We start from the raw sequence: 14761 nt of genomic DNA on the forward strand, positions 1-14761 counted from the left end.
CCCCTAGGCGATAAATAATAAACCTTCGTGCTATTCAAGAAGTTAACTTTACGAAACCTTGCGAAATGGTGTCACCTCTCTTGACTCTGTCTTTCGTAGCTTACATCATCACACAGCAAGTTTTCTTTTCTCTCTCCACATCCACGTGATCGTGGTAGATAACCTTGTCATTTCCAATCACGTCGTTTTCATCCCGCCTGGTGTATCGTTCCGTGTACGGTTCTTTTTTGTTACTGGTGGGCTGGCTGCCATGCTTGTTTGGGAGTTGGCTAGCAGGTTGATTGGTTGGTTGGTTTGTGGGGGTTGGTTGGTTGGTAGGTCTATTAGTTGATTGGTTGTTGGGTCTGGTAGTTTGGTTCGTGGATTTATTGGGAGGTTGGTTTATATTGTGGTTTGTTGGTCTGTCATGGTGTTTACTGTACGGTTCCTTGGTTGGGGTGTATTTAGCTGTTCCTGCGGCAGCTTCTATTTTTACATCCCCAGGAGAAACTGGTTTCGTGTCTTGTGGTCCTTGAAGAAAAAATACAAGCAATTCAGTATTGAAGTACACAAGAATGATGTTGACAGATGGTGATATGATGGTACAAGATAACGGTGATGGTGATGATAGTGTGTGAAATGCGTGACATGTGCGTTACAAGTAACTTGAGTAGAGAGATGAATCTCAAGTGTCAGATACACTCAATTGAAGAATCGCTGTCGGGTTCAGAAACAGAACATAAAAGCTGAGACTGAAATGGCACATGGAAAATGACATAATTATGTTATAATTTATTCATTTGCACCATCTATGCAGTCGGTTTAGAATGCCAAACGCGTATTAAAAACAGTGGATGATGCCACGGGTCGCCGGTCACAGCATGCATCTATTTGACGTACTTCCCATGTGCCATTTCGGTCTCAGCTTCTATGTTTTTTGTTTCTGAACCCGACAACGACTCTTCAATTGAGTATATACCTTTTAAGCCTGAGTTGTTACATATTGATGGTTTTAGGTTGATGTTGATCATGTTAATGAAGGAAGATGATTGCGATGGTAATAGTAGTGCCGATGGTGATGACAAGATGATGGTAAAAACAGAATAAAAAACACTCAATAGACATTTTTGTAGATACGGCGGCCATCTTGAATTCTATTGTTTTAATCAAGACATTATGGGATGCCGAGAGGGCAACTTTGGAAAAATTACAGACTGCACAGCTGTCATGGTATATTTTTATAGAACTTATAGAACGACATTTGAAACATAAAGACTGCTTTTGAAATTTCTACGTTTGTCCCCTCGGCATCTCATAACTCAAGATGGCCGCCGTATCAGAAAAAAGGTCTATTGAGGTAACTAAGGACTCTATAATTAGTTCTCCTTAATTATCCTATCAGCCAATAAGAAAACATTAAACGCTAAGTACGCCCATGGTCCCTCACTACTTGGCGAAGACCAAAAACATCGTTGGCTCAGAAAACTAAAATAATAATTTCTGGGTTTCAAGCAGCTGATAAAAGTCTTCGAATCTGATTATCTGCTCGAAATGATGGTTAAACGCTGACCACGTGCTGTCAGCTGGAAAGAATCCTATTCAACACTTGTGATTCAGCTGATGAACATTTCGCACAAGACAGGAATATGACGAGAAGTGAAACCCCGGCCAAGAATTTATCAAAATCATTGTAAAAACAACCTACATAACTCACACATACCTAAGCGTCCAGTGGCAACAACATCCAAGATATTTTCCCTCGAGTTCCGTGACTTTTTACTGAATGAATCAGGATACCCTGAAGTATCTTCCGGCTCGTGACTTCGGCTGAGACTCCCCGATGACCGGGGTATGGGGGGAGGGGGTGCGGGACGTGTTTTGGTCGACTTGGGTAAACTACCGGTACCAGACGACACAGTCTCCGATCTGGGTCCAAGATGATCACTTGAAATGCTGATTTTTTTACTCGAGTAACTGAGTTTCGCATCTCTGTCTGGCTTCGAATTGGAGTTCACATCCATTGTACTATTGCTACTGGATTTCGGCTCCTCTTTTGTTTTACAGCGACTCATTGAACTCTCCTTCGCAACTATATTACTAGGGCTATCTGTTTTGGATGCTCGTTCTGTTAATGGCTTCCTGGGCACAGAAGAATCGCGCTGTGGACTGGAAGAATCTTTGTTATCCGCCGTCCCCGTTGGAATTCTTGGTTGTGCACGATCAGGCTGTCTCTCCGGTGAACCTGAATGAGTAGAGATCGAAACAAGAGAACAAGCAGGAGGTGAAGACTGCTTGGAATCCGAACCGCCTCTCGGTAAACTTGACATCCTAGCTTCCTTGCTTCCAGAGGTTGCCATGGAAACATCAGGTTTTGGTTCCCTTGGTAACCTGGTTGCCCTGGGAGAACGTGGTTTCTCGTCTCGTTCGCTTTCTTTTGGTTTGTTATCAATAGTCGTGGTATAAGTTTTGACAGAAATTTTGAGACTTCCTTTTCGTTCTTTGACCCCACTATCTTCGTATTTCTTGTCCTTAGCAACCATACCGCTGTCTCTAGTAACAGGGTCGATATTTTCCTTGCCTTTTGGTCTCGTAAGACTCGAAGTTTTGTCAGTCTGTTCTGGTCTGGTATCTTGTCTACTGGTGGGAAGGTTTGTGGCGTTGGTGGTGGAGTTCTGTGTTGCTTGGCCTGCGGTCGCTGCTGGTGTGATGTCTATTGATTTGTTACTTTGTTCTTGCTGTTTGGCCTCAGTTCCTTTCTGCAATATATACGATTGCTACTTTAGCATGTTACAAAAAAATCTACAGATTATATTCTCTTCGTTTTCTCACTGGACTCTGAAGATGACTTCTGCTCAGGTTGTTGAAACGTCAGTCACCAACAACAACAGTCTTTCTCAAGACTACACTCACCTGGACCATTAAACTTTACAACAAACTGTCAGTCACCACCAACAACAATCTTTCTCAAGACTACACTCACCCGCACGATCACATTTCACATTTAAGAAATTATACTTTGTATGTGGTTTGAATTGGGAAAATATTACGTCCAAGTCAGAAGAGTCTATTAAACTTCCGGTCCCCCCCCCCCCCCCCCCCCCCTCGTTGGCTATAGAGGTCATAACAGTCATGCAAGAACAATCTTTAAAGCTAAGATTTTTGAAAGACGTGAACGAAGACCAAAAAGTAAGGATTCAGCATGTCCTCCTTAATTTGTACACACAATGCCGGGTAACCAATCACGAAGCATAAACAATTAATATAGTAGCCAATCACAAAGCGTAAGCAATCAATAGTAGCCAATCACAAAGCGTGACAAATCACGAGTAACCAATCAGAAAGTGAGCTGCTTACAGGAAGAAGAAATGCCAGTTGAGGATGCACACGCAGAATGGCTTCAGCCTTGGCTTCGTTGTGAGATATGCTGATCTTGTCCTTCAAGCTTGTTCTCTTGACTGACAGCCTGAATAGAAAGATACGTGGAATAGAACATTTATATATTGGAGTAGAATAGATAACAAAAGATATTGCGACCAAGTTGGTTTAGGCGACCAGATAATGGTCGTATTACCAGGCTGTCCGTATTAAACAGGTTTATCTAAGAGTAAAGAAGTAAAGTTTATGATTGTAGACACTGGGTACTTACGATCTAGAGTTACTTCTTTTTCGCTTTCCTGATTGCTTTTTGTTTGCTTTTACTTTATTCTTTAAATCTACGAGGAACTGTTGTAGTTCTGGGTCTTCACATAATGCTGTTGAATTGGATGATATGCCGATAGGTCAGTCTTTAGTCCATTGGACATTCAATAAGAAAGCATTACATCCCAATGTCAATGATTCCGTCATTTTAAACAACTGCCAATCAGTCGGTCAGTCAGTCGGTCGGTAAGTCGGTCAGTCAGTCGGTCAGTCAGTGGGTCGGTAAGTCAGTCAGTCAGTCAGTCGGTCCGTCAGTTGGTCAGTCAGTCAGTTGGTCAGTCAGTCGGTCAGTCATTCGGTCAGTCAGTCAGTCAGTGGGTCAGTCAGTCGGTCAGTCATTCGGTCAGTCAGTCAGTCAGTGCGTCAGTCAGTCGGTCAGTCATTCGGTCAGTCAGTCAGTGGGTCAGTCAGTCGGTCAGTCATTCGGTCAGTGGGTCAGTCAGTGGGTCAGTCAGTCGGTCAGTCAGTCGGTCAGTCCGTCAGTCAGTGGGTCGGTAAGTCGGTCAGTCAGTCAGTCGACTTAATTGACTTATCATTAGAGAGTTTTAGATTTACGTTCACGGCAAACGTGAAACGTCAGACGACCAGTAAAAAATTCTTTTAAATTACTGAAAAAGAATCGCAAAAAAGTCCAAGTAGTACAAAACAAAAGAGTATTTGCGCTTGGTGAGAAGGTTTGTGAAAGGTAAAGTAAAATACAGGAAAACTATGAAAACGTGGTCACGTTTGCCGTTTGCGGGGAGGAAAAAAGTCAATCTAAAACTCTCTATTATCTAGTTTTTTACATCAAATTTGTTCTAACTGAATGACAGCAAACCAACTCATACTTGATTCTATTTATTCACAATCTTCCATACATCGGTTCACAGGTCAAACACAAAGCTGCCAGGTAGTAAACGAAATATTTGAACCCTGCAGCCTTGACTGAATGTTTTGAACCAGTGAACTGACAGTATGGAAAGTGGTGAATATTTGTTTAATTCATTTTTCCCTTATGCTTACATAATGGAGTTTCCCCCTGAGGTGTTTTTGCATCAAGATCAGCTCCATTATCAACTAGCGTCTCCAAGACTAGCTCCTGGTGGGAAAATAATTGATTAGTCAAACTACAAGCCAAACAACAGTTCCCTTACTTACATGTAGATCAGCCCAGAGGTTGTTTCAGCGTTCGATCTGTGAGTTAGCCATGCCCTGACTTAGATCAGCCCAGAGAGTGTTTCAGGGTTTGATCTGTGAGTTAGCCATGCCCTGACTTAGATCAGCCCAGAGATTGTTTTAGGGTTTGATCTGTGAGTTAGCAATGCCCTGACTTAGATCAGCCCAGAGGTTGTTTTAGGGTTTGATCTGTGAGTTAGCAATGCCCTGACTTAGATCAGCCCAGAGGTTGTTTTAGGGTTTGATCTGTGAGTTAGCCATGCCCTGACTTAGATCAGCCCAGAGGTTGTTTTAGGGTTTGATCTGTGAGTTAGCCATGCCCTGACTTAGATCAGCCCAGAGGTTGTTTTAGGGTTTGATCTGTGAGTTAGCCATGCCCTGACTTAGATCAGCCCAGAGGTTGTTTTAGGGTTTGATCTGTGAGTTAGCCATGCCCTGACTTAGATCAGCCCAGAGGTTGTTTTAGGGTTTGATCTGTGAGTTAGCCATGCCCTGACTTAGATCAGCCCAGAGGTTGTTTTAGGGTTTGATCTGTGAGTTAGCCATGCCCTGACTTAGATCAGCCCAGAGGTTGTTTTAGGGTTTGATCTGTGAGTTAGCCATGCCCTGACTTAGATCAGCCCAGAGGTTGTTTTAGGGTTTGATCTGTGAGTTAGCCGTGCCCTGACTTAGATCAGCCCAGAGGTTGTTTTAGGGTTTGATCTGTGAGTTAGCCATGCCCTGACTTAGATCAGCCCAGAGGTTGTTTTAGGGTTTGATCTGTGAGTTAGCCATGCCCTGACTTAGATCAGCCCAGAGGTTGTTTTAGGGTTTGATCTGTGAGTTAGCCGTGCCCTGACTTAGATCAGCCCAGAGGTTGTTTTAGGGTTTGATCTGTGAGTTAGCCATGCCCTGACTTAGATCAGCCCAGAGGTTGTTACAGGGTTCAATCTGTGAGTTAGCCATGCCCTGACTTAGATCAGCCCAGAGGTTGTTTTAGGGTTTGATCTGTGAGTTAGCCATGCCCTGACTTAGATCAGCCCAGAGGTTGTTTTAGGGTTTGATCTGTGAGTTAGCCATGCCCTGACTTAGATCAGCCCAGAGGTTGTTTTAGGGTTTGATCTGTGAGTTAGCCATGCCCTGACTTAGATCAGCCCAGAGGTTGTTTTAGGGTTTGATCTGTGAGTTAGCCGTGCCCTGACTTAGATCAGCCCTGAGGTGGTTTGAAACATAACTTACATTGCCCCAGACAGCTGCTCCATGGATGGGCTGCCAGCCATCTTTGTCTGGTATATCTACGGCAGCACCATGCTCCAATAGAAACTCCAAGGCATCTTCATAGCAATTAGCAGCAGCTATATGTACCTACAAACAAACCAAGTAATAATCATTTAAAATGTTCATTAATAATTCATGAGTAAAACAGCCAATCAATGGGCTACTTTTGGGTCACATGATGTTACTTGAAACCTGATAAAGTCCTGTGAAAGGACTGAATTCAGTCTGTAGTAACTGGAACAAAATTAATTCAGTCCTTATTAATTTTGTTCCAGCTACTCCAAGTGGAATAATTAATGAGCATGAGAAGTCATTTTGCACCTCGAACTGAAACTAATTGCTTGGACTTCAAGTCCCGTCCAGTCCCCATTGTCGGCTTTGAAATATTACTTCAAAATACTTAGATATTTTTAACCAAATGCCAAACATAGACTATATACATTGAATACAAATACGGCAACCAATTTGAATAACTATTGTTCTGGACTTACTAGCCTCGTGTTCATATGGAAACACAAAAATATTTTCACATGTATGAAAGGCTAGTCAGTGGCTAGTCAGTGTAGAGCAATAGTTATTCAAATTAGTCACCATATTCTTCAGTGACAATGTTGGTTGATCTATCAAGAGAAGCTAATGATGAATGCTTTGACTTATTGTCATCATCATCATCATCATCATCATCATCATCATCATCATAGTGCAGAACAATAGCTATACAAATTAGTCACCATATTCTTTAGCGGCCATGTTGGTTGATCTAACAAGAGAAGCTAATGATGAATGCTTTGTTATCATCAACCAGCTTAACTACTGTGATGCAACATGTGATCCTAACATCACGCATCAATCAGGTGCAAAATGAGTGACATGGGTACCCTGTGTCTTGAGCATGCATAATAACTCTTTCATGCAAATTTGTATGAAGAGAAAGAGTTTATTGAAGAGTAGAATGATCTACGTTTCTCCAAGTTCCCTACACTCTCATTAATTATATATCATTATATATATATATATAGGTTGCCATCAATAGATGTCACTTCCGGTAATAGCTCTTTTTTGATGGCTTGTAGAATCTTGGAGGTTGTTTTGATTTCTTGTTTTCTGGTTTGATGTTGTGAAAATAGTCAAATACAATAGTTTGAGGACTTATTTTGATACGTTTTGCTTAACATCCGCCGGTTGCCCCTCAGTCAACCGCTTGTTTGCCTCCCAGTCAACTCCAAAAAGTCTCGTGATTGATAGTAAGCAATATATATATATATATATGTATATATATATATATTGCAATTTTATTATAGTGAAATGTAAATAAAGGCATTATTTATTATACAGGTTTAAGGTTGCTTAATTCCTTGAATTTTTAATAAACCAAGTCAAGAAAATCAAGAATGTGATTATTAATTTTTTTTTTTTTAATGTGACATAGTTATTGAAAATAATTGAAAATAACTGGTAAATATCCCCCACCCCACCCCCAGTAGAAAGCTAGGGCCTTACAGTAGCTAGCATAGTATAGGTCAGAGACAAAACATTTTGGAATTTATTGAATTTAACTGTTGCCAAAGTTGAAGTCTAGACATGTATCAACACTTTCAGCACAATACTTATTCAAAATGAATAAATCAAGATCTATAAATAAAAATTTTCCTACCAAAAATAAACCAATGAAAAGCAATAAAAATAAAATAATAAATAGAACTTAATGTCAAACAAAAGAAAAAATATTTATCTATAGTTAAAAATGTGGCAATAAAACATAACAGGAAAATTAAAGGGCCATCTATTACGACATGAGGATCAAAAGTACTATGACTAAAATTACTGCCATTATCGTTGAAGTGTGACCCACAAAGTTTAATGTCTCATTCACAAACTAAGCATTGAACTACTGTCGATAGAAGAACTGCAGTAAAGAAACAATATCTTAAGGGACATTTTGGACTAAATTAAAGATTTTAGAGGATTAGAAGATTACCGGTAAAATTTGTAATTCAGTCTAAAATCTGCCTTAAGACATTTTTTGGCAGTTCTTTGATTGACTGTCCTTGAAATGTTAGTCGACGAATAAGACATCAAACTTGTGGGTCACACTTCAACAATAATGGTAGTAATGTATTCGTATACATGTACTTATGCACAGGCTTTTTGCTGCCAAACAAACTTTAGCAATGCCTTATTTGGTGAAACCAGCCAGCTTCACCTTCAAATCTGGTTACAAAAACCTGCATGCATAAAAGTATGCGAATATATTATTGGCAGTCATTATTTTTCATTGGAGGAAAAACCAACTTCAATTTGGCATGCATGCACAGTTCTAGTTTTTCTTACCATCGTTGCTCCTTGCTCATTTTTTTGATCAAGATCCATGTCTTCATTAGATTGCATTTTCAGATCAGACAACATTTTCTTTTCTTCTTCTCGTTTCAATTGCATTAATTTTTCTTTCGTGTATCCTAAAAAGATATGATAGAAAATTTAAGGTGAGATACAGATTGTTGTTCCATTTAAGTGAAGTAAATCAAAGTTATAAAAGATATCCATCGTATCTTGTCATGATTGCAAGCAAGGTGGCATGGGTGGCATAGTGCTTTATAGCTTGCCTAAACACTGCTGTGGTACAGATTCAATCCCTGGCTTCATTCTTCCATAAAAATCAACATGTGAGTTAAGTGTTGTATAATGTAATATATACAATGTGGTGGTGCATGTGGACTCGACAATGGAACCTCCCGGAAGAGCCAGCCCTATACAGAGAATGGTGGTTGTCATGACAATGGAACCACCTGGAAGAGCCAGCCCCATACAGAGAATGGTGGTTGTCATGACAAGGAAACCTCCTGGAAGAGCCAGCCCCGTACAGAGAATGGTGGTTGTCATGACAAGGGAACCTCACGGAAGAGTCCCGTACAGAGAATGGTGGTTGTAAAATATATATATTGCCCTAAAATTATCTAAAATCATGCTAAATGAATGTTTTTGTAAAGCTTTACTACTGTTTAATAAGTTTTATTTATGGTATTGGTTTGACAATTCCCTTAATGTTTGGTAGTGATTGGACTTCAACACTGGGCAACTGAACCTTATATTACCAGAGAAAGTACCACTACTCTGGACGTCAGTTTGGTTCGGGCGACTGAGATTGAGATTGAGAGAGTGGTGCTCAACTTATAAACTTGTGGTGCTTTCCAGAAGTTTAACATCACTAAATGCCCACACTTTCCAATTCATCACTGTGACCACTGGGCTTTGTACTGTATAGTTATAAAGCATATATATGTGGGATTGGCACAGTACTTTGTCACATGTCAAGCTTCTCCAAACATTTATATCATGCTCTGTCACTGAATCAATGCAGGCTTTATAACTGCACACAACAAATGTGCAGGTTTTCTAATACTGTATACAAGTTTAGTTTATTTTATTTTATTTTTTTTCAACATCAGAGGAATTGCATTTTACCAGGTCATATCAGTCTTGGTCTGCCTGTCATAGTTTGTCTGTCTGCCTGCCTGCCTGCCTGCCTGCCTGCCTGTCTGTCTGTCTGTCTGTCTGTCTGCCTGCCTGCTTGACATGAAGATATGTACATATAGATGAAACTATACCTTGTTCCTCCATCTCAGCTTCAAGAATCTCTCTCAGCTCCTCATCATCCTCAGCTAAATCTATCGGCATATTCCCATCAGCATTTATAGCAACAATATTAGCTCCTTGGTCCAGGAGATATTCCACTATATCTTCATTACCGCAAGCTGTAGCGGCATGGAGTGGAGTCCATAATTCTCTGTCCACACTGTCTAGGATAGCACCATGATCAAGCAGGATGTCAATGATTTCTTCTCTTCCATCAATACAAGCCTGAAAAAAGAAAAAAAAAGAGTTTATAATCATAAAATATAACATAAAAATTTTCTAACTACGACATACGCAGCCTTGGAACAGTAGAGCAAGAGAAAAGCAACATGATACTAGCACTGTGTCTCACCAAGTCTCTCTTTCTCTCTCCAGCCTGCTCATTAAAAATATATGCCCTCATCTTGAGAATTCTCTAAGGGGTGACTAACTCCCACCCACTGCCTGGTTCCACCCTTATGCAAAGATCTACTCTATTTATGGGTGGTGTACATGTACACTGCTAACTCACTGTCTTTCACCACTGTGGGTCGCCACTGAGTTTACTTTATGTGTTGTTCTTTCCTAAGCTACAAGGGTTTTTTATTTTATTTCTTTGTTTGATCTCTGCTATATTACGTATTACAAAAAAAATGCATAAAAAAGGAATAAGACATAATACGAAATATTATACAATACTTGCATATAAAAATGAAGAGATGACTACATTTGTCATTGATAAGTGTATTAAGACCTCTCCAAACTAATTAAGGGCTTATTAATAGGGGCTAATGAGAGCTAATAAATAAAATAAATAAATAAATAATAAATAAAATATGAAAGTCTCCTTGAGGAATATAGGTTAATTTAATTAGATATACTATCTAATCTAATCTAATGCGTTTACCACTCCTGGGTGGACAGCTGGTGCCTAACAGGCCTTGTGACCCAATTGATAAGGCAGCTGGTTAGCACGGCTTTATTACTGCTCCATTCAGTAATAAAATATGCAAAGATGACTTAACCATGAAAGAAGTTTAAGGAGAAGTGTAAGGAGCCGTAGGCAAGTGCTTCTTGCACTTCTTTCATGCTTATGGCGCTGCTTCCTAAGTGCTTTATTACTGAATGAAGCACAGAAAAAGCTGTTTTATTCGTTTTATCATATAGTTACTAATTTAATTTCGATATTGAATTTATTTAAGTAAAAAGAAAGAAGGTTACAGGATCTAGCAGAACTTGCATGCAGATAGCATCAGATAAAGCACAGTTTTCGACCAATCAGTGCTTGGTACCATTCTAACTATACAATATAACTTTACATGACTATATATTTCTCTGAGTTCTCCTGTTTTCCTCCCTCAACAAAAATCAACATGTGAGTTGAGCGTTGTGTGCATAGAATATTGAATGTAGCGGTAGTGTGTGTGAGTAAAAAGTCCACAATTATAGTACAAAAGCTCTAGAACACTTAAATAAAAATTGGGAAGCACGGGTGGCGTAGCTGTGAAAATGCTCGCCAGTGTCGTATGTGAGCATAGAGTTGCTTGTTGGTTCTCTCCTGTGCTTTGAGGGTTTTCCGGGTTCCCTGCTTTCCTCCCTCCATAAAAATCAACTTCTAAATTCCAATTGGAATCCAGTGGAAGAAGAGCCACTCTGTGGAATCCATTATATTATTATTATTATTCATTATTATAAAAATATATTTCTATTTTATCTAAAGATTACTAGAGTGAATATAGATTTTTTATTTATTATCCCTCTATTTAGCATTGACCCTCAGTCAAGTGGCTGCTAAAGAGAGGTATTGTATTGTATCTTTAACCTGAATAAACAAACTTTTATAGCACTTGAACTGTGGTAACTCAATACACTTTTTTTCATATGCTGTTTTGGCTAATTTCTAATCCATCAATTTTCACTTTCTAAATTATTAAATGTTCAAAAAACACAAGAAAATCTTACCCTAAATATGTTATCATGACACCATAATTCCATTTGCGTATAGTTCAATCTGTGAGTTAGCAGTGCCTTGACTTAGGAGCCAGCCCGTACTGCTCAGAACGAGTTAAATGATTGGATTAAAAAACAATAGATTGGTCATCCGAATAATGGCACTAAACCTAACCTTACAAAAGCGGTACTGTAATTAGGGAGCAATGAAAATGCCGCTTTCAAGTGGTACTGGATTACTCTGACTTACTCTGAGATCAGCCCATAGGTTGTTTTGGAACTGGGTTCAATCTGTTAGTCATATATGTTACCTGTGCCCTGACTTTAATCAGACAGAAGGTTGTTTCAGAGTTCAATAAAATTGGAAAGCTTGAATGATCTAAAGACGTTTATATATCACAGCTATATTTCTCTAATTTGACTATCTAAGCAATCAATTAACCAAGGTAATTTTTTTTAATTAACTAATAATATTTAGTTTAAAAATGCAAATTCTACACAGGATAAAATTGAAAATGTACTAAGTAACAATATCTTTGTATTCATAATTTATTAATGAGGTCATTTTAGGGCAAGAATTTCAAATAGGCATATGAACATAATATGCAGACCAACTGAAAGAAAGGTCACATTTTGGGAATATTACAGGTGAGTCATACATACTAAAGATGACCCAATATAGTTATGAACTATATATGATCCATAACAAAATTACTAAGGTCATGAAGCTATAAAAATGTACATACACGCCTAACATAATTACAAGAACTAGCTGTATTAGATAAAATTAGCAAAAAACTAAAATAGCAAATAGAAATTAATTATCTTGCTATAAATGTAAAAAATATATATAATTTTTCGTTAAAAATATAAATCTCCTACGGCTTTGTACTGCATATTACTCAGGGGAGCTTTTATTTTACAGTGAAGTGATTTATTACAAAAAAGGATACAAAGTACAAGAATAGAGTTTACATTGCTAATCATTCCTACACTGTACTTTACATTCTTTTTGTATTTTCTGCTACTGTAAGTTCAACTTCTAATTTATTTCTCTTCAATTTTGCTTTTTTCCCCCTCCAATTTTGCTTTTTTACATGAAAGCCTTCTTGAGATTATGTGTGATATACTGTGTAATCCATATCAACACAAAACTTAATTCCCAGCAGTACATATATAAATAATTATTGTAACAAATTAAAGTTTGAAATCACATGCATTAGTTAGTAACATTAATAATGACATTTTCTCAGAGATCTGTACAATGTCTATGCAATATTAAGTAGATGTTGGTAAATAATCTCGAGCATTATCAAATCAATCATATCAAAGTTAAAATCAAACAAAAATTATAATTATAACTCCTATGATGATGAGCCATAATATAACTACAATCCTTTGTCAAAGAAGAAGCTTATAGAATAAATTCCTACTTTTTGTAGGCCAAAAAACCTATAATAGTTATTAAACGCATATTGAAATAAGTATATGTGCAGTAAAGAAATGAAAATAACTCTCCAAACAACATTCCAGTTATCTAATTTTTAATATGACTTCATTAGGGAAATTAACTTTTTGAAAAGTAAATTGAAAATTCATTTCAGTTCTTGTACATAAGTCAATGTATTTTTTTTTTACTCGAATTCAAGTCTAAACTCGTAGGTTTTTAGCTCAAGATTTTTCTAGCTGATTCTAAGTTCTTCATAGTTGAGGAATCTTGGGAGGCTTTAATAACAAAATCATGAATTGTTTGACATCAAGAATTTTGACAAACGAGATTTTGAGTAATGTGAAGTAGACTCGGGATACCCACGGATGAACACACAACTTTACCAGAAAAATCGAACTGGTTTACACACTCCAAACAAGTCACGATCGCTAAGAACAAATACAATTCTACTCCGTTAAGAATTTGCAATCCTAATGATGATGGAATCTCGACGATCAAATCTATCAAGTGTAGTTCTCATGCTTGGTTATAAAAAGTTTTTTTACCTGATGTAGCGCTGTTAATCCATCGTCGTTACAAATGTTAGGATCAACGCCACCGTCGAGCATCGATTTGACTGAAATTAAAAATTCAAACTCGTAAATAAATATTTTATTAGCAAGAAAAGTTAGTATAGGTATTGTTGGTAGATGAAGTGATGAAAAATATAGTATTTGAGGACGAGAAGTCGCGGTTGTCTTTGGTTCGTACCTTCGTCTACGTCTCCCCTAGTTGCTGCGTCCAGAAGCGTGAATTGAGGTTCAAAAGTCAATGGTTTAGTCCGAAATTTCTTTTTCCTTGGAGGAGGACCGGAGTCTGAATCCTTTTCTCTCTCCCATCTTTTGATCTGCTGAGCTCGTCTTTTTTTAGCGTACTCTAAACGTTCTTGCACTGTAAGTTTTTCAACTTTCGGAATCTCGGCCACCAACTCAAGGTGCTCGGCCATTTTGACTCAAAATATCTCGCTTGGATTGCGGATTTTGAGGGTCGTGAAAACGCTTAAATATGCTTTAAATATCGATGCTACTGTGGCATTTTTCTTATGGAGGGAGAGTTAATCCTTTGAGGGAAATATTTGGATCTCCTGACGGCATGTCAACTACGAAGTCCTTCCAAGTCTAATGACAACTTTGCTTTGTACGCAAAATGGGTTGGTTGCCATATATGGACAGGGCGATTCCACACGACGATCTTATCCACTTCCGGTTAAATTAAATCACACACTGGCCTCTAAGATGAAAAAAAATTATTCTAAAGCTAAGAAAAATCACCACTAGTGAATCATAAACATCATATCCTACATGCTATCAAATTTATTTAAAAAATACTAATTTTTATAGCGATTCTCCTAGGCTGATCAGACCAGACTATGAATTCTGAAAAAAAACCTTCACTTCCGGTTTGTGCAAATTCTGTATTCAAACCACGAAATGTTGAGATCTTTCTCTAAAAATAAGAAGAACTACGTACTTTCGTACTTTAAATCACACTGACTTCAACTGTTAATTTTATCATTGATATTATCTAGTGTTCGAGTCTAAGTCAATAATAGAACCACTCGGAAAAAATTGTACTACATCACTTCCGGTTAGAGCAATGTTTTGACCACAGCTCGAAATC

At 38.2% G+C, this 14761-nt stretch overlaps 1 protein-coding gene across 1 annotated transcript; it reads right to left on the reverse strand.

Moving 5' to 3' along the window:
- Window positions 1–14293, reverse strand: LOC116304982 (uncharacterized). Its single transcript, XM_089034302.1, has 10 exons — window positions 13853–14293; window positions 13648–13718; window positions 9696–9948; window positions 8422–8546; window positions 6052–6177; window positions 4681–4756; window positions 3626–3731; window positions 3334–3442; window positions 1700–2735; window positions 1–510 (listed from the first exon to the last, which is right to left on the reverse strand). Exons 1-10 carry the CDS (start codon window positions 14085–14087, stop codon window positions 101–103), a joined length of 2547 nt encoding a protein of 848 aa, XP_088890428.1. The 5' UTR covers window positions 14088–14293; the 3' UTR covers window positions 1–100.
- Window positions 14294–14761: the final 468 nt, after the last annotated feature.

The sequence above is a fragment of the Actinia tenebrosa genome, unplaced genomic scaffold, assembly GCF_029948245.1.
Source record: "Actinia tenebrosa isolate PJP-AT-01 unplaced genomic scaffold, QUT_ActTen_1.0 PGA_scaffold2__45_contigs__length_23673736, whole genome shotgun sequence".
In the NCBI taxonomy this organism is placed as follows: domain Eukaryota; kingdom Metazoa; phylum Cnidaria; class Anthozoa; order Actiniaria; family Actiniidae; genus Actinia; species Actinia tenebrosa.